This window comes from Scardinius erythrophthalmus (assembly GCF_964197995.2).
Source record: "Scardinius erythrophthalmus genome assembly, chromosome: 18".
Taxonomy (NCBI): domain Eukaryota; kingdom Metazoa; phylum Chordata; class Actinopteri; order Cypriniformes; family Leuciscidae; genus Scardinius; species Scardinius erythrophthalmus.
The window spans coordinates 32,253,298-32,274,527 of NC_138238.1; the positions used below are offsets into that span (position 1 = coordinate 32,253,298).

Sequence of the window (21,230 nt, forward strand, 5' to 3'; positions counted from 1 at the left end):
TTATATACATATTGTGTTTAAAATCACGTACATACATCAATTGTAATAATAATATTACGTAGGAATTAAACAAACTTTAGAGGAATTACCTCTAAAGCCAAATTACAGAAAGGTAAAGCTATAATTACATAATTAAACATTTGCTATGACATGTGTTTCCTGTAATATCATGAGTCACTGTCGTTACGGGATATGTTGCGGTCTGCCCCACTGGGTGGTAATAGAGGAAACACAACATCTGTGTTCATGTAAGGGCGCTCGGAGCGAGGCCCAAATCACCGATTGCTTCATTGAGACGCATTCAAATCTCAGGTCTTGTTTTGCACACTAAAACCAAAAATTATTTAATTATTTAATTTTCAAAGATTTTGATGTAAAAAAATTAAAGCATTAAACATTAAAATTTACCCCATCGGTCGATATAAGACGATTTAAAAATATATTTCTTGTAATCACAAACGGTTGTGATTGGTCCACCAAGATCAGCGTCGAGAAAAGTATGATTTACCACGTGACAACGTTGTCAGGGATCTATTTCAGCAGCAGTATGGACAATAATCTACACCTCCATAATGACACTGAGAAATTGTTCATTGACATAGAATTAAAATAAGCATTTAAATTAGTCAAATTAAAATAATTATTATTTTGACCATTCATGACGTCTCTTAGCCCCGCCCCTTTCCAAACATCTGTGTCGTGCTAATGGCCATTCTACGTATTTATTCTGGTCCGTCCTGATAAAGTAAAAGTGCATTACACTTGGGCGGATCTAAAGTTTATCTTTTAGCATGTATTTCGCCTGACATGTCCCATTTCCATAACGCGCAGTAACCATGGAGTGTTTTACCTTCACAGCTCATGTGCTTTGCTGTCTTTGTCTTTGGGGTACGTAAGTTACGTGATATTCTTTTAATTAAGTAGAAATCTGTTTTACTTCTTAATTCATGTAATTATAAAGCATATTTGCGCGGAAATATTTAACCGGGCGTTTTAGTCTATTTTAATAATTTATTAATGTAAAGGTAATTTACATTCATGCGAATGGGATACTTATAGTAATATAGTGATGTAGGAACTTTTCTGTCCTTTAAGTTGATTTTAAAGAGTTTATTATCTTTATTCTGGTTGTTAGCAAATCCGTTAATATTTTAGTATTTTTATTAGAAACTCTCAACTTATTATTTATTTAACGTCATTTATCAAGGTAAAACATTGAAATATATTTTGATTCTTCATCAGGATGTGTTGCAGAGAGTATCCATACTTTACCTCACGTAGAGCAGTTTGATGTGGTGAGACCTAAAAGACTGAGCCTCAGTAAGGTACATTCGTTTACCACCGGGATCTTACAGTTACAGCAGCAAGAAATGCCTAAAAAAACAACAACCTGTTTAGTTATTAGATTTTTGGAAAAGCAACAGTGGAGTTGTGCTGTTTATGTGTGGATTAACATGTCAATCCTATGCAGGTACAGTCTGATAAAAGTCCACAAAGCCATGAAATGTATCCTGATAGACTTACATACAAATTATTCTTTGGAGGGGAAAATCACATGATTCATTTGGAAAAGAACAGGTGAGTGTTGCTTTTGGGTGTATTATATTTCACTTGAAGTTTCTCTCGAAGATGTCTGTACTTTTCATTTTGATGTTTAATAGTCGGCCTAAACATATGTTTATTGTGGTTTAGGCAACTCATTGGACATAATTATACTGAAATATACTATCAAGATGATGGATTGATTGTGAGCAGCAATCCAAATTTAAAGGTAACTTATTGTAATTGAACAATACCAGAACAGAATACTTTTCATACTATTTATGCAGTATACTGTAGTATTTTCTAGATCCATACTGTAAATAGACTACTACCTTTACCAACATCTGCACTCAACTCCATTTCCCACGTGCTAAAAGAATTGGAATTAATTATGTATAGGATTTTAAACATATCTGAATTTCTAAGATGATGATCAGAAATCGCTTGAAGAACTAAACATGCGAGGTCATGTTACAGCAATGTTGCAAAATTTTGTTCACATGCTATTTAAAATAGCATATACATTGCATAGTGTGTAGTTCCTGCTAGTATTCTATTCTAAACATGTATTAAAGTCACATATAGGATTGGTTAAAGTGCCCTGATATAAGCTTTAGATATACATATAAATATAAATAATATATAATTATATACATATAATTTTGTATCATTTGTATCAGGAAAATTGCTATTATCATGGCCATATTCAGGATTTGGAAGATTCCTCTGTCAGTGTGACAGTCTGTTCTGGTATCAGGTATCATGCACAATGCCATACTCATTACATCATGTTCATTACTAGATGCTTTTCATACATTTCCTAATGGATAAGCAGTAGTATTAGATGCCATGTTTGTATGCTCTTGAACAGCAGCATTCTGTCCTCTGTCCATAGAGGTTTTGTTAGGGTGAAAAAGCAAGTATACCTGATTGAACCCCTGACCAACCACACTGATGGAGATCATGCGCTCTATAAGCACCAACATCTGAGGTGGAAGAGAAGCTCTTGTGGTGAACCAAACACCGCCATTTATGACCATGAACCACCAGTGGCTGTCCCCTTAAAATCCAGCAGACAGGTAATAACATCTAGCACAATTCTAGCAAATGTTCTGCGTATGAAAGAAATTATATATAGATTCTAAAACATTGATATATCCTCTTAGAAAGTGAAGCGTTTTCACACTCCAAGATTTGTGGAATTGTTTCTTGTGGTCGATAACACTGAGGTAAGAATTTTACCTTTAATATTTCAGTTTTTAAGCATATATCAACTGTTATGAGTTTTTCAATGACTGATGGTGGTGCAAATATCCAGGCAATAAAATCTTGCTGATATTTAAAAAATGCTGAAATGAAATAAACACCTTTTTTTTACAATTTACTCAAAAAAAAAAAAAGTATAAGCTAAAGCCATTCATTTAAAAATGGTCAAATATTGTCTGTTTGATTGGCCCAGATATAATATATTAGTGAATCACTAATATTTATGCCATATAGATTTTGACATATTTCATACTGAAGTCAGTAGTGCTAGTCACGATACTTCAAGCAAAAGCTGAAAGTAAATTTTCCAAAAAAAGGCAAACAAATGATTGCTATTTTTAGCGCTTGTTAACTCATGATTTCTGTTCTGTGCGTCTGTGCGCACCAGTCTTGCACTTCTATCTACTCCTCAACCAGACCACCTAGAGACTTCGGGTTTTCGGCATTATGTTAAGGAAGGTCTAATCTCGGGAACGCACAAAAAACATCCAGGAAAAGATTTACTATCTCTTAGTGTTGTGATCCCATGAGGTGAGAAAATTGCGCTAAAACACTCACCGAGTTTTTATTACTTGTTTACTCTTATAGTACAAAGCCTATGATTCTAACATGGACATTATCAGAGCCAGGATGCTGGAGGTTGCAAATCACGTTGACAAGGTATATATTCATATATTTTATTCTAATATATATTCAAACCTACAAATATTTATTTTTTTATTTACAATATTTGAAAATCAGCTAAAAGTGTTTTTTCAACTTTCTGTATTGTGTAATGCTGCTGTTACAAAGTCACTCCAAAGAGAGTTATTTATTCTCTATATCAGTAAGCACTATTTCTGAATTTCCTGAAACGCCTCAATTGTAATCTTGAGTTTATTTCTGGAAATGTACAAGTCACAATATTCCTTATTTAAATAATTCCCACCCAAGGCATTCGCAAAAAAAGAGCCTGGTTGAGTTTCGTTAGTAGTGTGTTGAAACTCGCTGTTTAGGTAAGGGGCGTGACATTTCCCAAACACACTCAAAGAGATTGACCAATCATAACACACTGGTTCAGCCGTCCAATCAGAGCATATTGCGCTTTTCGGAATGAGGGGCTTTACAAATACGGGAACTAAACAGAGCGTTACTGACAGCCCGGGAAGAGAGGAGCTGCAACAATATGAAAAATAATGTGTTTTTTGAATATTTTGAAAAAGGGCATAATGGTCCCCTTTAATAAATGTCATAAAGAAATATAATTAGCACTTTATTCTTTTCTCAGTTGTATCGACCCCTTAATATCCGGGTTATGCTAGTGGGACTTGAGGTTTGGAAAACACGGGACCAGTTTGTAGTCAGTGTGAGTTCTGATGACACTCTTAGTCGGTTTATTAAGTGGAGAAAGAGCAATCTGCTTAAAAGGGTCAGGCATGACAACGCTCAGTTTGTGACGTGAGTATATGATCTAATTAACCATTTACTCAGCCGGATGACTAAGAACTTCACTACACTATAGCACAGCAGAACCTATAGCGTACTTTAAATATAACACTTACAATAAGGTTTCATTTGTTATCATTAGTTGATGACATTACATATCATGAATTAGCAATTAACAGTACTTCTAAATCATTTATTAATCATATGTAATGTTAATTTCAACATTTACAGATACATTAATATAATTATCTATTATTTGTATCTGTTAACATTAGTTAATACAATGTGAACTAACCTGAACAATTGTATTATTAAGTAATATTATTAACAAAGATTTATAAATGCTGTAAAAAATATATTGCTTAGCTCATGTTAGCTAATGCATTAACTAATGTTAAGAAACAAGATCATAATGTAAAGTGCTACTGTTTTAGTTGTTGGTTTTCTTTTCTTCCAGTGGAATTGATTTTTTGGGTGACACAGTTGGTCTGGCAAACAAATTTGCAATGTGTGCGGAAAGCTCAGCGGGAGTCAATCAGGTATTCATGATCTGAGTTAGTAAAGATTTTCTGGTAGTGAATTACTTTCTATATTTGACAAAAAAAAAATTATTTAAAGACTTATAAAGAAGACTATATAAAGACTATAAAGATATTATAATTACATATTATTCCTTAAATGGCTATATGCTGTTATTTTTCAGGATCATAATCTAAACTCACTGGGCTTGGCATCTACAATTGCCCATGAGATGGGTCATAACATGGGCATGTCTCACGATGTAGACAACTGCATGTGTGGTTCATCAATGTTCTGTATCATGACAGAGCGTGTGGGGTAAGCAGTGTGTGTGTAACAGATATTCAATGTACTGTTTATTTTTGCTTTATTTAGAAGTCAGATCTGTTTGTCTAGTAACTGCCTGCCATCTGTATACCTACCAAACACTCACTACATAAGCAACTACTGATCAATGCCTAAGATCAAGAATGCCCTTGCAACCACTCATAACATCTTAGCAACCACATAAAAGCAAACAAGCGACAACCTACTATGCCCAAGCAACCACTCGGCAAACCTTTGTGAAAAAGAAGTACGCTTTATAACACTTTTGAAAAAACGACTTATTATGGAAGTAATATAATATACTGATATATTTAGAATATACTTAAGTGTGAATTAAATGTAATATTTTACAATTTGAAGGTTATTTACAGTTAAATTAAAATCTTTAAGTGTTCTGCTGACAAGCAATTATGGTAAACCTAAATATACTTTAATGTAATTTCTTTTGAAACTTGTATGTCATGCATTTAAATATATTTGTAATTCCACATTTGTAATGGTGAAGTTTAGAACAGTTAAAGCACCATATTAACTTTAAATGTAACAGCAAACAACAAATTACTGTTTAATTTATAATCAAGTATTTTATACTGTATGTGTGTTAGTCAACGCGTAAAAAATAAGTGTACTTTTTTTCTTTTGGGGAGCTGCTGTAATAAGTGAATTTCCCCAGTGGGATTAATAAAGTTTACCTATCCTATCCTTAAAGCATGACAAAAGATTATTATTTAAAACACAATGATTTAAAATGTACTCTAAAGTAAAATATTTAATTTGACAATTACGAAGTACGCCTTTTAAAAGTGTACTTAAGTGTGTTAAGATACTTCATGAAAACGTGAAACGTCGTGTACTTCCTTTAAATACACTTAAGTGGCCTTTTATTTAATTAATATTATATTATATGCTAGTAAATAAAAAAAAACTTTTACACTACAACACTGTACACTATAAGCGCACATTCAGTACAGTTAAGCATACTTTTTACAAGGGTAGTACATGTACAAGTGCAAGAAACTCTTTAAACCTTTAAGTTTCACTATGCTGAAAACACAATGTGAGGCTTCTGTTGGAGATAGACTGTAGTAAAAAACAACAATGTATGTGGACTGCTCTGCCTTGTAGCAGTTTAAAATGTGCACTGTTTGAAAATGACATATTCTGAAATTGTCTATCTAGCACGCAGTTTCCGGAGATGTTTAGTGACTGTAGTCTAGAACAGCTGAGTGTGTTTCTTGACAACGCCAACCCCAGCTGCCTGCTGGACATCCCCAGCTCAGACAAACTCTACAGTGGGCCTGTCTGTGGTAATGCTTTCCTGGACCCTGGAGAGGAGTGTGACTGTGGAACAGTGGAGGTATTGCGCACACATCCTGTGTCTGTAGTGACTCAGTCAACCCTGGCTTTGAAATGATCCTTCTTAAATGACATCATTAATGCATTAATGTAGGTTCACGTTTTACCCACATCTGATATCTCATTGATGACTGTGATTTACCGTCTTCTAAGGAATGTGAAAATCCATGCTGTGATCCCAAGACCTGCCGACTCACTGAAGGCTCACATTGTGCTTACGGAGATTGCTGTGAGAATTGCCAGGTAATGTCCACAAGTGACTTTGTGTCTTTAATTTCACTGTAAAGCATTTTGGATAAAATGACTGGGATGAAGTAAGCTTGTGTGAGTAATGGAAGAAAATTATTCTGTGCTACATCTAGAAAAGTTCTTCAAGCCCTTTTTATTACAAAATATCACTATGAACTTACACTATAGAATGTCTTTATTAAAGGAATTATATGCACCTATGAAATTAGTCATGACTCTGATGAGACTGAAACCCACAACCTTTGAACTGCATCATTCTATACTCTAGAATGCTATCCATTGAGTCTCAGCAGAACAAAAGCCAGGTTCAAAACTGGCCTTCTTTCCTAGAGTAAACCAAGAGAGAAAAGTATTTGGTAGAGAAGCACTGTTGGGATTTAAACCCAGCATCCATAAATCAGACTTGTGTGCTGTCTTTGACTTGTCATATAGTGTGTGGGAGGCATAATAGAGTTTGCAAATGTCACACAAGCTTTTGTTCTAGATGTTTTTTTGTTTTTTTTTGGTGTGGGAGAAGGGGACAAAATGCATTTACCAAACTGCCAGAAGTTTAACTCCATAGCCTTTGAAGGGCCTCATTGAACATTCATAGAGCCCACCTAAAACCCCCTTCATAGGTACCAATGAACCTAGAATCTCATGTTTACAAGACACACACTCCAACCAACTGAGCAATGGCACCAACTGTTGCAAAAAAGGGTGACTCAGAAAAGCAAAGATCCAGTAAAGAGGTAAAGGTGTTGTTGAACAGTCGCCAGAGAGCTTAAAAGAGTTTGCAAATGTCAAACAAAACTCTTTACTAGATGTATTTTGGGTGGTGTAAGCGTGGTAAAATGCACTTACATTTTTTTCAAAGTGACTCGAATGGACAACCTATGAATAGCCGCGTTTCCACTGTCGGGCCAGGGCCGGGCCGTGCTAGTGTGTGCCAGGGCCAGTCGCGTTTCCACTGTCACTTCCGGGGCTTGATCGGGGCTTACTCGGGGCCAACGGCCAGGATTTCTGGCCTGTCGAATACCTTGGGCCAAAGCGGGCCAGCTCGGGCTAGAGGAGTGGTTACCAACAGAGGAGGAGTTTACCGTTGGGAGACGGCAGCGCCGGATGATTCTGTCAGCATTAAAGACTTAAAAATAAAATAATTTAAATCGCGTTCATGTTTGAATGCCTTCTGTTTGTGATGCAAAAGACTATGCGCGCTAGCCGTTACCATAGTAAACATAGTAAACGCTTGAAGATACGCATAGTAAAAAAAACAACAGCGAACGCTTGAAGAAATCAGACCAATATTAAAGGCTATCACAGTCATGTTTTTATTTTATCTGTCATAGCCTACGTCTCGTCTCTTTAAACCGGACTATCAAAAAATAAAGTAACTTTTTTTTTCGGGAGCTTCCTGTTTCTCTGACTGAAAATATCTGTATGGGAGTCGAGAGAGTGCTAAAGCTCCTCAGGTCGTATGGCGTATATTTGTAGAAATTATCATTTTTTCTAAATGTGATGTAAATATGTCCTGTAACTAAGTTACCAGATAGGCTAAAGAAACAGACGCGGCTGAAAAAGTAAGTGTGTCCTCTTTCTTTTGTGAAATAGACCTAACGGTAATTTATTTCTGAGTGACTAATGTGCAATTTTTACATAAATTAATTCATTATGATCAATGTATCACTTTTTATTGTAAACCTGTGGTAAAACATCGATGCTTGGGTTTTAAATATTCAAGTAGCTGCTAAACAAACAAACAAAAAAAAGCTAGCAAACGGCCGCTTTTATCGTGTTTGTTTTCAACGCTGTTTCCAGTGATTTCTGATTAGTTTTCTGATAAAACTTCCATTTGTTGGTGAAATGATGGGTTAGTGTGACGTTGTCCCAGAGAGGCGTGTTACGGGCGTGTTTTAGTGAAGCGCTGTGGAGCTTCTGGCCCGACAGTGGAAACGCATGCCCGGTGCTATTGGCCTGAGGCCATTAGCCCGGCACGGCCCGTTTAAAGCCCTGGCCCGGCCCTGGCCCGACAGTGGAAACGCGGCTAATGGCCTCTTTTTACAATCTAGGGAGCCAATGTGCTATACACAACTAAACACATAGCAAACCCACTCTAAACAGAAACAAACCCAGACAATCCCTTACATTTCCCCCACCATCAAGAAGGTCCAACGGATGAGGGCGGGAGGGGGCCTAGAAGGTGCTGGGCAAGCACAGGGGACAAATACAGGAGCCAGGGCGGAGCAAACGATAGGAGGAACCAGGACGGAGATGATGGTGGGAAGAGCCAGTGTGGAATCCCCAGGACGAAAGCCCAAGCCAGAGTCAAGGGAGGGAGGAGCCACGGTGGAGTACTGGCAGACGGAAACAGGGCAACGATCGTTCGCTACGAAGCCGATGGTGATGGAGACCCAGGGGTAGCCGAAGAGCCCGGTAACACTGACGGCCCTGGAGACCAAGGCAGAGTCGTGGAGACAAGTGACTGAGGTGAAGCCAGGCTGCCGGAGGACTGTGGTGGAGCCAGTGCACCTGAGGACTGAGGTGAAGCCAAAAGGAAGGTTGAGCCTGACGGAGCTGAAGGGGTGAAGGGGTGAAGGGACAAAGCACAGCTGAAGGCTCAAAAGTCTGTGACAAAGGCAGAGTGAAGACTGATCAAGGCGGAGTCGTAGGGATGAGGAAGCCCGGTGGAGCCGTAGGGACGATGATCCCAAGCGGAGCCGTAGGGGTTAGGAGCAACGGTTGAGCCAACTGGTTGACTGGCAGAGGTGGAGTGAAGGGGATGGAGGTTCTACAGTCGGGTCAACAGTCCAGGGCTGAGCTGGCGAACAAACAGTACAAGGCGGATCCACGATGCTCGCATCAGGCAAAGTAGGAGGAGACGAAGGGCTGGAGTAAGACAGTGAGGACAGGGCTGAAGGACTGGGCAGTACAGGCAGGGGTTCAACAGTCTGGACACACACATTTCTCAGGAATGGCATCCTTGGCCAAAGCAGAATGGACAGACTTCTCAGAGACGGACTTCTTGGCTGATACAATACGGATAGACGTGGAACAGGCAGACATTTCAGGAATGGCTCTCTTGGCCGACCAGGAACATAATAAAAGAGCTGGATCTAATAACATGCCGTGAACGTTTAATGCAAACAAACTCAAAATACACTTCTCAGGAAAACTAGATGCAAAAACACGGGAACAGAACAACCAAACTAATATTGACGAGATCACACAAAGAACAGAAGAAACACACAGCCTAAATAGACAGACAAACCAATCAATGAAATCCACAGGTGTAACTATGTATCATAGGCAAGATCATTGAAAAAGTTGTCTTCAATCAGCTGAACAAATTCTTGAGCTTGAATGGATACTTTGACGATTTTCAATCTGGTTTCCGACCGCACCACAGCACAGAGACAGCGCTCATAAAGATAATAAACGATATTCGCTTAAATACTGATTCAGGCAAATTATCAGTGCTGGTACTACTCGACCTCAGTGCTGCATTTGACACTGTCGATCATAACATACTTCTTGACAGGCTGGAAAACTGGGTGGGGCTTTCTGGGATAGTCCTAAAATGGTTCAGGTCATACTTAGATGGGAGAGGTTGTTATGTGAGTATAGCAGATCATAAGTCTGAGTGGACATCCATGACATGCGGAGTCCCTCAAGGCTCAATTCTTGCGCCACTCCTGTTCAACCTGTATATGCTCCCAATGAGCCAAATAATGAGAAAGAACCAAATTGCTTACCACAGCAGACGACACACAGATTTACTTAGCCCTATCGCCTAACGATTACAGCCCCATTGACTCCCTGTGCCAATGCATCGATGAAGTCAACAGTTGGATGTGTCAAAACTTTCTTCAGTTAAACAAAGACAAAACTGAAGTCATTGCGTTTGGAAACAAAGATGAAGTTCTCAAGGTGAATGCATACCTTCACTCTAGGGGTCAAACAACTAAAAATCAAGTCAGGAATCTTGGTGTGACAATAGAGTCAGACCTTAGTTTCAGTAGTCATGTCAAAGCAATAACTAAATCAGCATACTATCATCTGAAAAATATTGCAAGAATTAGATGCTTTGTTTCCAGACAAGACTTAGAGAAACTTGTGCATGCTTTCATCACCAGCAGGGTGGATTATTGTAATGGACTCCTCACTGGCCTTCCCAAAAAGACCATAAGACAGTTGCAGCTCATACAGAACGCAGCCGCCAGGATTCTGAGCAGAACTAGAAAATATGAACATATCACACCAGTCCTCAGGTCTTTACACTGGCACCCAGTTAGATTTAGGATTGATTTTAAAGTATTATTACTGGTATATAAATCATTCAATGGCCTAGGACCTCAATACATTGCAGATATGCTCACTGAATATAAACCCAACAGATCACTCAGATCACTAGGATCATATCAGCTAGAAATACCAAGGGTTCACTCTAAGCATGGCGAGTCCGCTTTTAGCTACTATGCCAGCCGCAGCTGGAACCAGCTTCCAGAGCAGATCAGACGTGCTCCTACAATAGTCACTTTCAAATCCAGACTCAAAACATCTCAATCTGTTTAGCTATGCATTTAATGAATGAGCACTGTGCCGCTGTTCGTCCCACTGTACTGTCCTGTATTTTATTTTTTATTTTTCTAAACTGTTTTAATTATTCTTATTTCTTTTTATTATTTTAATTTCTTCTATGTAAAGCACTTTGAATTGCCATTGTGTATGAAATGTGCTATATAAATAAACCTGCCTTGCCTTGCCTTGCCTAACTGATAATCAAAACAATGAATAATCACCAAGTTAACCAACTGAAAAGGAAACGGATCTAAACACATAGCAAACCCACCCTAAATGAAACAAACCCAGAGTATTGATTCTTCGATCGCTGAATTTAATGCAAAATGAAGCAAACTCAAAGCAATATTAAGTAACAAAAATCCATAAATCAGAGTTAAAGCAAATTAATCAATACGTGTAAAGTGTCTTGCAGTAAATTTGGAATTCGGAGCACCAGGACATCTGGTTAAATACAAGTGTTTTAAAAGGAAAGGCGAATTCCAGCCCGTTTGAGTGAGGTACAGGGTAATATTTAATATTTTCGATTATCTTTTATTGTAACTATTATTGTATTATTCTAACTTGTGCACTTTCAAAATGAGTGAGAGAGCAACGACTGCGCAAGTAATCCAATGCCTTTTTTATATTTTTTGTCAAGCGTGTGGGATGAAATGAAAATTTCTAGAAGTTAATGATATGTGTTGTGTTAACATTAACTCTAGACAATGTGATAGTAGGCTGTGGTTCAAAATTAATGTTATTTACAATTATTGTTATTTCTTTTCTCTCTTTCCATGCTAGATAAAAGATGCTGAAAGCTTGTGTCGAGCTGCTGTAAATGAGTGTGACGTTCCAGAGTATTGCACAGGGCTCTCAGAGCAGTGCCCAGAGAATGATTTTAAGATGAATGGCATACCTTGCAGCACTGGCAAGGGTTACTGCTACAATGGCCAATGCCCCACTCACCTCCAGCACTGCCAAAAACTTTGGGGAACAAGTAAGCATCCTAAACTTCTCCAACATCTATGTCATCTTTTAATAGACATTCCCTAGCACAGGGTTAGTGAACTAGGAAAATGCTGCTTACAGTTCACAGTAAATGCAGTAAATGCTGCTTCTCACAAACTCATGTGCATTGCGAGTTTAACATGCATTTGTGCACTAGGTTCATTTTATTTACTGTCACATTTGCATAATTGCCAACATTTTTGTGGACAGAAGTTTACAGCATTTCATCAATATTCTGCCAAAATAAAAGCTTGATAATTTAACGTTAAAAGCTCAAGGCTTTGAACTTTTAAAACTGAAGAAATTGAGAAATAAGTATTTGTATTGTAACTTGTAGTGTTTGTTGGTTCTTGTAAAGCGTAAACCCAAGTATGAATAGAAATTTCAAGAAAATGTCACAATTAATTACAAATAAATGGCAAGTAACACATTGGGCCCTATCTTGCACCCAGCGCAATTGACTTTGTACACCGACGCATGTATCATTCCTATTTTGCACCCGCGCAAAGCGCGCTTTTCCCTCCACAGAAGCACGTCGCTAAACTAGGGAATGAGCTTGCGCTCCCTGGGCGGTTCAGCGCAAAAAAGGAGGCGTGTTCCAGCGCAAACGTTCCTTCATGCTATTTTGCAGGTTTTGAAAACAATTGTGCCACTAACCAGGAAAAAATAGTTTAAAGTCAGTGGCGCGTTGCGCATGTTATTCATATGCTATTTTAAGGGCGCATGCTTGGCCATAATCAATGTAGCGTGTGCACAACGCGCACTTTGATTTCTCATCACACAGAAGCAGCAGTTTTCATTTTTGCAAATCATACATTATTACGATAGATAGATAGATAGATAGATAGATAGATAGATAGATAGATAGATAGATAGATAGATAGATAGATAGATAGATAGATAGATAGATAGATAGATAGATAGATAGATAGATAGACAATTTATTATAAAAGCATACATCTAGCTTACACATTTACCCAAATTATCATACGCCTTTTTAACCGAAGTTAATTTGGGTGGATTTCTCCATCCCCAACGTCCCTGACGAGAGCGTTGCTGTCCTTGGCTGTGAACCACTCCTGGCGGGCGCCTGGCAAATCCGCCGTTATAATAGGAATCCGCTTAGAACAAGCGCGCCTGCTCTCAAAGGGAATGTGAGATGACGCTCTGATTGGTTTATTTCACGTTATGCCCAAACCACACCTATGAATAATGAAGCTCTTCAGACCAACCCCTTTTAGATTTGCGCCTGGCGCAAGAGTCATTTACCCCGCCGGGAAAATAGCAACAGCGCCAAGACCCGCCCACAAAGTTACTTGCGCTTTGTGCTTTGACACTTGCGTTTCAGATCGTTAAAATAGGGCCCATTGAATTAAACATTGCATTTTAAAGGACAAAGACTGAAATAGTATTTTCTTGTAAAATGCACTTCATCGATCTTTATTTTATTCAGTACTTTGAAGAATAATTTTTAACACTGCAATTATGACATGTTTGATATGATGCAAATGTCATGTATGATATGTACTGTATGAAATGTCATATCGCAGCTCAAATCGCAATATATGACAAAATATTTACAATACTAATTTGTGGCCAAGTTGTGCAGCCCTATATATAATAAAAAAAAAACACTTGCTAAAAAGATTAGATATTATGTCTCCATGTCATATGACCATTCACCGACATCAGAAAACCGTGAACATGTAAATGTGTTGTAAAATTATTGAAGTAAAAACTTCTAGTAATTTTAATAACCTGCCCTAAAGTAACCTAGGCCTAGTAAGTACTTTGTTCAGAAGCACAATCAGGGTTCAAATCTGGGTTGTAGGGTTGGGAGCTTGGGAGATTCCCTGATATGATTGTAAAGCACTTTGGGTGTACAGTAGTACATATGAAAGCACTATATAAATGCCTCATTCATTTATTCATTCATTCATTCATTCAAAGTACTGTGCGCTGCACCACTGCTTCTTATTATCATAGCAAAATAAATGCTTTTACAGTCTGAATTGAATGTGACAATAGAAAGTTTGACTATAGTGAGCTGATTCTTTTACCAAATCTCCGAAAAGGACCAGTTATTCATTCTTCAAAACTAAAAGAATTGATATTTGCTTGAATGTTTTGTCTGATTCTTTCACTAGGTTCCAAAGTGGCTTCTGATGCATGCTTTTTTCGAAACACATTTGGAAAAAATGATTCTCACTGTGGAAAAACCAAAGATGGCTACAGAGCCTGTACAAAAGAGTATGTGATCTTTTATAATTTTCTATGTAAAATAGCTCACAAAATGACTTTTCCAGCATCAGTATTTGTAGCACCTGGTGTAGACCAAGCTAGATTTTGACATGATTAAATTTTTTCCTTATATAGAAGCATGCTTTGTGGAAAGATATTTTGTGATGGAGGAAACGAATATCCTGTTACCGGTCAGAAAGCTGTCATAATAACATTAAGGGGCATGTGCAACATAGCTGGGGACCAATCAGAGGAGGATGCCCTCAGCATGGTTCCAACTGGCACAAAATGTGAACATAATAAGGTAAGCTTGTAAAATTTTTATTTGTACTATCACAGCAGGTATTTCTGTCTTGTAGGAACAAATTCTATGAAATCACTCGGTTATGTTTCAACAGGTTTGCTATGATTATATGTGCCAAGACCTGAATGTTTACGGCAGTAATGAACACTGCTCACTGAAATGCAGTGGTAGAGGGGTGAGATAAAATCTCCATTTCATTGAAACCAACAAGAAAATGCCATATTTATGATTCATAATATAAAAAGCCATGCTTAGAGTGTTATTGTCTCTTATTTTACAGATATGTAATCATAAAAATAAATGCCACTGTGAGCCTGGTTGGGCACCTCCTTTCTGTGAAGTCAAATATTCTGAATTGCCATCCGGTAATCACACTCAAACTCACTCTTTTTTTCTGAAAAATTCATAAGTGCGTTTAAATGACCTGCAGTAATGTACCATTTTTACAAATTTTACTCTTGTTTGCAATTTCTTAGGACAAGGAAAGATCATTGGCATCTCAGTAGCAGTTGCAATTTCTCTGCTTCTACTAGTATGTGGAGTAGTGCTTTATCGTAAAAAAAGAAAAAGGAACATCAGCCACAAAACGTGAGATGTTTAATTTGACAATGTATCATGCTCATGGTCTTAAATGAACTCAAATTAACTTTTTTCCCCAACCATTCGTATTTTTTAGTGGTCATAAAACCGTTCTGTTTGAAAAAAAAATGCCATCAGGTGACAGTAGTGGAGAAAAAAAAACTTCAGTGAAACTAGGCTCAGTCAAGGAGCCATTACTCTTCAAGCCTAAATGACAAGCGGTTTTGATAATAAATGGTTGGATGGATTTTTTTTTGACCCTATGGCAGTGGGTATCATTTAGCTGTTTTTCTCTGAATATTTTAGACATCATCAAATGTGTGATAAAATAAGTATTGACTCATCATGATTATGTTCCTCAAAATGTGTTGCGCCAGAGTTCTTAAAAAACTCAGAAAGTAACTGGTGTCAGATAACATGCAAGTTGCTGATTACAAGATTACTGAGTGTATCTTTAAAACATGTTATGTTAGTGTTACATCCAGCTGATTTCCTGGAAGTGCCTTGGAAATGCATTGGTCAGAATGTGTGGCTTGCTGTGAGTTTATGTAATTATAATCTGTCTGTTTATTTTACGTCTCTCTGTTTGTTTACAGAAAAGCTCCATCTTCAGGGCAGTTGAGCCTTCTTATTGAGAACAACAGTGCCAAGAAGGACCACCCTCAGATCAGCCAGCCCATATTCATGGGGACCACCGTATCTCAACCCTGCACCCCTCTAACTGCTAGAGTGGGTCCGGCCCGTCCGGCCCGTCCTGCCCCCCTAGTTAGTACAACCTTCATTATTATGCTGCCCATTCATTATCATCTTAAAGTCAAAAAATCTATTCTCACTTCATGAAATGTAGAAGTTTTCCCCCCATTTAAGACATTTGAATGTGAAATTAATTTAGAACTGGAGTTAGGAGGTAGGGTCAAATTAGTAATGTTACCATACTTAATGGCTATTTGCATAATGTCTTGCATAAAGTGAGCCACATTGCAGCATATTCTGGTCAGGAACCACCCATCTAGTTGAAAATACACCTTCTGGCCAACATGTAATGCACCCAGTCACAGTTTTTACATGCCATTTAGGGCTGGGTAAATCTAAAATTATACATACAAGAATAATAGTCTGCTGAAAAAAACTCCCAAAATCAAAAATTGTGTAAATTGTGAATGGACTTAGTTTTAAAGTTTTAACTAGTAGGCTACTGATTAAATCTTGAACAAGTTGAATATAAGTTCTGCTCATGGATATCTAGTTAATCACTACTTAATCAAACATAACTCAAGTATTGTTCAAAGATTTGAGTCCACGATTTTTACAGCAATGCTTTCCAGTTTTATACAACAGGCATATGGACAGACTAAAGGGTTACATTTTTGTAGTTTCACATATCATGCCTTTCCGGGACAGGAAAGAGTCAAGCAGTCTTTTTGCTTTTCTCTAGAAAGATAAAAATAAATTTGTTCTCCTTCTGCTTGTAGCCTCCAGAAAAACCACAGCAGACTGCAGTTAAACAGGTAAGATGAACTGTTGATAGCAGAAATTCACCTTTCTGCTCTGTTGATAACTGTTGATAACTAACTGTTGATAGCAGAAGTTCTTGTGTAAAATATAAAATATATATAATTATTATATATTTTTAATTAATACATATTTTTTATATCTTAATTTTTAAGTTATAAAATTTTAAATTTACCCCAAAATAAAAATCCTGTCAACTGTAAGACTTTATGTCTTCTGTTGAACATGAAAGGAAATGGAATATTCCCATTTAAATCTACTGTATAAAAAAATTGATTGAAAATTGATTGATAATTTGGGTAAATACAATTTACCCAAATTGTATTTTATGATTAGAAATGCATTTTCTTGCAGATTTTGTAAATTATTTTTGCATTTTCCTGTTTACAGCATATATTTAGCATATATTTAAAACTATATTTTAAATATAGAAATCTCCAAAATCATCACATGCACTATAAATGTATCATGAAAGTAGTATAGTGCAGTTACAGTAGATTAGTACTTATTAAACACATTGTTAACATAGCAACATGCTATTTCCAAACTGTTGTAATCAGGGGTGTAAAATACTTGAGTGATTTTACTTCATTACTTAAGTATTATTGCAGGGAATTTGTACTTTACTCAAGTAAAATTGAAACTGAATACTTGTACTCTTGCACAATTACTTTTCAGAAGAATAATGGATACTACTTTTTACTCCTTTCATTTAGTCTTTCAAAGTAAAGTCCATTCAGCCCTGTCTGTAGCTATGTTTCCATCACCCTGTAATGCGCATTTTGAAGTATCGCATCAGAAATGAGTGATGGAAACGCCAAATTTCGGGGGGGGAAATCCCTTAATACACTCACTTGAGGTGGCTTTTGACTTGAGTTAATGCGGATAATGGGAGATGACTAATTGGCTGTGTCCGCTGTTGGTGTTTTATTGACTGTTGGTTACTAGGTTAATTAATACCACCGTCGTCCTGAACAACTTGATGGAAACACACCTAATTTGCATTTGTTTTTGTTTTTTTGCAAACTTCGCTTCACGTTTGGATGAAAACCCAGCTAATGTTACACCTGTTTTGGTAACTAGGTTTGAGTTTGGATCTTTTTGCACTATTCCCAGTTCAGTTTCCTTTGTCTTTGTTCATCAGTTGCCATGGTTTTTGATTTGCCCTCAGGTGTCACACCTGTGTCTAGTTAATTATCTTGTTTAGTCCCTAGTATGTCCCTGTTTATTTATAGCCTTGTGTTTTCTTCCGCCTTTGTCAGGTCTCGCCAGTTTTATGTGGTTGTTCTGTTCATCGTGTTTTGTTTCTTGAGCTCCTAAAAACGGTTAACCTGAATTTGTGTTTAGTAAAGATACTGCTTACAAATTGACCCAGTTCTTTTATTTTCCACCTTTTTGCAACCCCTTGCTGACAGAAGATCTGACCTAACAAATTTAGTGTAATGTGAATGTAGTTGCAGTTCAGAGCCTCCTCTCAAAGAGGGATCAGTCCCACAAGGTGTACGCACAGAGGTTTCTAGATCTGGTCCCCTTTGTGCAGCACAACAACATCAGCCTCTGCGTGTTTTTGGGAGATGGCCATAGAGGGACATTCCACCATTTCGTAGAGTGGGTGTTACATCAGTGTGGATTCCCCTACACAAAAGAGAGTGAGGAAGACCCAGCCCCACTTGTGCCCATCGCACATGACGCATCAGCAGCGGACTACACAACTGAGATCACTGCAGACTCAGACCCCGAGCTTGCCACGGATAAGTGAACGTCGTCTTGTGGTGCCATCTCAAAGAGGCACAAAATCTCTTTCTCGGACCTTTACCTTGACTGTTCCCTGCTGGTGGAATGATCTGCCTAACTCAGCCAGAGCTGCTAAGTCCGTAGCCATTTTCAAGAAACGGCTGAAGACGCATCTTTTTCGGCAACAATTGATCCCCTAATACTAACACTTTCTCTTCTATTCTATATCTATTTAATAAAAAAAGTACATGTACTGCGTTAGATTAAACTGGGAAGGGTCAGAGCACTTGCATATTGTTGTCCTATTGTTAGTTTAACTGCTTCTATTGTTCTAATTTGTAAGTCGCTTTGGATATAAGCGTCTGCTAATTGAATAAATGTAAGTGTAAATGGGTAAAGAGCCGAAACCCTGTGAGGAGCTGAAGTCAGAGCCCACCGTAAACCAAGAGCTTAAGAAAGCCTAGTCTGACAAGGTTTGTGAGCTGTGGTCATTTCCATAAAGGAGCATACTGCAGAGGCCATGTTCATCCCAGAGCCCGAGCCAAACTCACTGCCTGCTCTGTCATGGCCAAGGAGGCCGTCTTGTAACCCTCTGCCTGTGCTATTCAGTTCTTCGGCCCTGTCTCCACTGGCTTCCTTTAGCCCTTTGAAACTCCTTCGCTGGCTTCTATCAGAAGCTTGGATCCACCTTAGGTTTCCTGTTCGCCAGCTCCACCCTGGCATGTCATCCCTCTGGCTCCACCTCAAACCTCCAAGCCTGTCACTCCACCTCAATCCGTCGACCAGTCGGCTCCGCCTGGGACCACTGTCCTTACGGGCTCCTTGGGGCTTCCTCGGTGCTCCGGCTTTGTCTTGGTCAGTCGTCACTCTGTCTTTGCCATGAACTTCTGGGCCTTTGTCTACGCCTCTGCCCTCCAGCTCTTCGGTTTCGTCGGGCTCCTCCATCCCTATGGCTCCACCTCAGTCACACCGACTCTGCCTCAGTCCCCCGGCACCCTGGCTCCACTTCAGCTTCTCGTCACCCCGACTCTGCTTTTGTCTCCAGGTGTCACCCGGTCTCTTCTGCTTTGCCGTTGTATTTATAGCCTTGTGTTTTGTTTAGTCTTTGTCAGATATTTTTGTTTAATGTGGTTGTTCTGTTCATCATGTTCTGTTTCTTGAGATCCCGAGAGAAGCATTAGTTTGTGTTCATTAAAGATATTGCTTGCAAATAAATCAAGCTCTTTTATTTTCCACCTTTTTGCAACCCCTTTCCTGCATTCTGACATTGTTCAGACAAATGCATAGTCTTATCAATTACCACTGAAAAGAATGGACTCATTCCCCAGTTTGTATAAGCTTGTATTTTCGGTTTGATAATGTGACTTTTAATTGTGCAAAATTGACACATTATCCACTTTATGTAAAATTTCAGTTAGGATATAGGATTTGTAACATATGTATAATGTTTGTGTTGTACAATTGTTTATACGTTTTCTCAGCTCGAAAATCCTCTGTGTAATTGTAGGGAATCAAGCCGACTGCACCTCCTGTTCCACCATTTAAACCATCTTTAGCAACAGGATCCTGGAGAAAAGATCAAGTTAGTTACTTGCATTTACTCTGAAAGTGATTGTATTGTACACTCAGTTTGTCCTGTAATGTTAATATAAGCTACACTAAAAATAAAGGTTCTTTACTGGCATCTATGGTTCCATTAAAGAACCTTTAACACCCTGAATCTTTCCATTCCACAAAAAGGTTCTTTGTATTGGAAAAAGGTTCTTTAGATTATTAAAATGTTCTTCATACTAAGAAAAAAAAAATATTTCAAGAACTCGTCAATGAAAGGTTCTTTGGGGAACCAAAATTGGTTATTCTATGGTATCACTGTGAAAACTCCCTTTTGGGATCTTTATTTTTAAGAGTGTAAAAGAATTCTTGCATTTACCTATTAGTAAACTGTAGACCTTTTACATTGCAGGTCACAGGTGATACAGTGAAGGTTGTGTTGAGACCACCCACTATTCCAAGAAGATGACCAGACGTGAAATCATCATGTGACTCATTTAAACAAATTGCAGTCCTTCTTGTTCACTTTTATAGTGTGGGGGTGGCTGAATCACAAAGTGCTTTTTTAAACCATGCTTTAAAAAACACACATACACTGTTGTGCTTGGCCTTGAGTAAGAGCTGTTTTTTGTCTGTTAAAGTAGTATTTATGATGGTATATTTATGTAATACATGTGTGGTTGGAGAAATGATCAACAGGCCAAAATGTTTTATACAGTAATTAATTTAATTGAGCATTTACAGACTGTTTTCACATGTATGTTTTTAATTCTGAATAAAAGTTATTTAACATATCCTGATCTGCCTTAAACTCAACTAAAGTATGAAACCAAAACAAGAAATATGTTTCTACTGGTTTGGTCACTTGGGAACCTATAAGTTTCAAAAATTAATCAGACAAAACTTTGAACTAATATGGTGTTGTGTTTCTGGTGTGCCACATGTTATAGGCTACATTCCCTCTAGTTTGATTTGATTTTGTACACATTTAAATAAAAAAACTCTTTTTCAAAAAAGTCTATTTTTTGGCGTATTTTTTCTTGGCAAAATTGCAACAAAAAAAAAGGGTAATAATCAT

At 37.9% G+C, this 21,230-nt stretch overlaps 1 protein-coding gene across 1 annotated transcript; it reads left to right on the forward strand.

The window, feature by feature from the left end:
* Positions 1 to 724: 724 nt before the first annotated feature.
* adam8b (ADAM metallopeptidase domain 8b) lies at positions 725 to 21,172 on the forward strand. Its single transcript, XM_081392523.1, has 23 exons — positions 725 to 888; positions 1,243 to 1,325; positions 1,472 to 1,578; positions 1,693 to 1,771; positions 2,223 to 2,299; positions 2,438 to 2,621; positions 2,709 to 2,771; positions 3,397 to 3,468; positions 4,076 to 4,245; positions 4,691 to 4,772; positions 4,937 to 5,070; positions 6,259 to 6,436; positions 6,589 to 6,678; positions 12,025 to 12,220; positions 14,379 to 14,481; positions 14,608 to 14,776; positions 14,871 to 14,951; positions 15,057 to 15,141; positions 15,253 to 15,364; positions 15,952 to 16,120; positions 16,828 to 16,863; positions 20,109 to 20,183; positions 20,565 to 21,172. Exons 1-23 carry the CDS (start codon positions 837 to 839, stop codon positions 20,619 to 20,621), a joined length of 2,454 nt encoding a protein of 817 aa, XP_081248649.1. The 5' UTR covers positions 725 to 836; the 3' UTR covers positions 20,622 to 21,172.
* The last annotated feature ends 58 nt before the right edge of the window (positions 21,173 to 21,230 follow it).

What these genes read in the sequence shown, in the direction of transcription:
- adam8b (XM_081392523.1), top strand. Translation starts at nt 837, where the DNA reads ATGGAGTGTTTTACCTTCACAGCTCATGTGCTTTGCTGTCTTTGTCTT. An exon ending in CCTTAAAATCCAGCAGACAG is followed by an intron (nt 2,622 to 2,708) that starts GTAATAACATCT and finishes ATATCCTCTTAG; the next exon opens with AAAGTGAAGCGTTTTCACAC. An exon ending in ATCATGACAGAGCGTGTGGG is followed by an intron (nt 5,071 to 6,258) that starts GTAAGCAGTGTG and finishes TTGTCTATCTAG; the next exon opens with CACGCAGTTTCCGGAGATGT.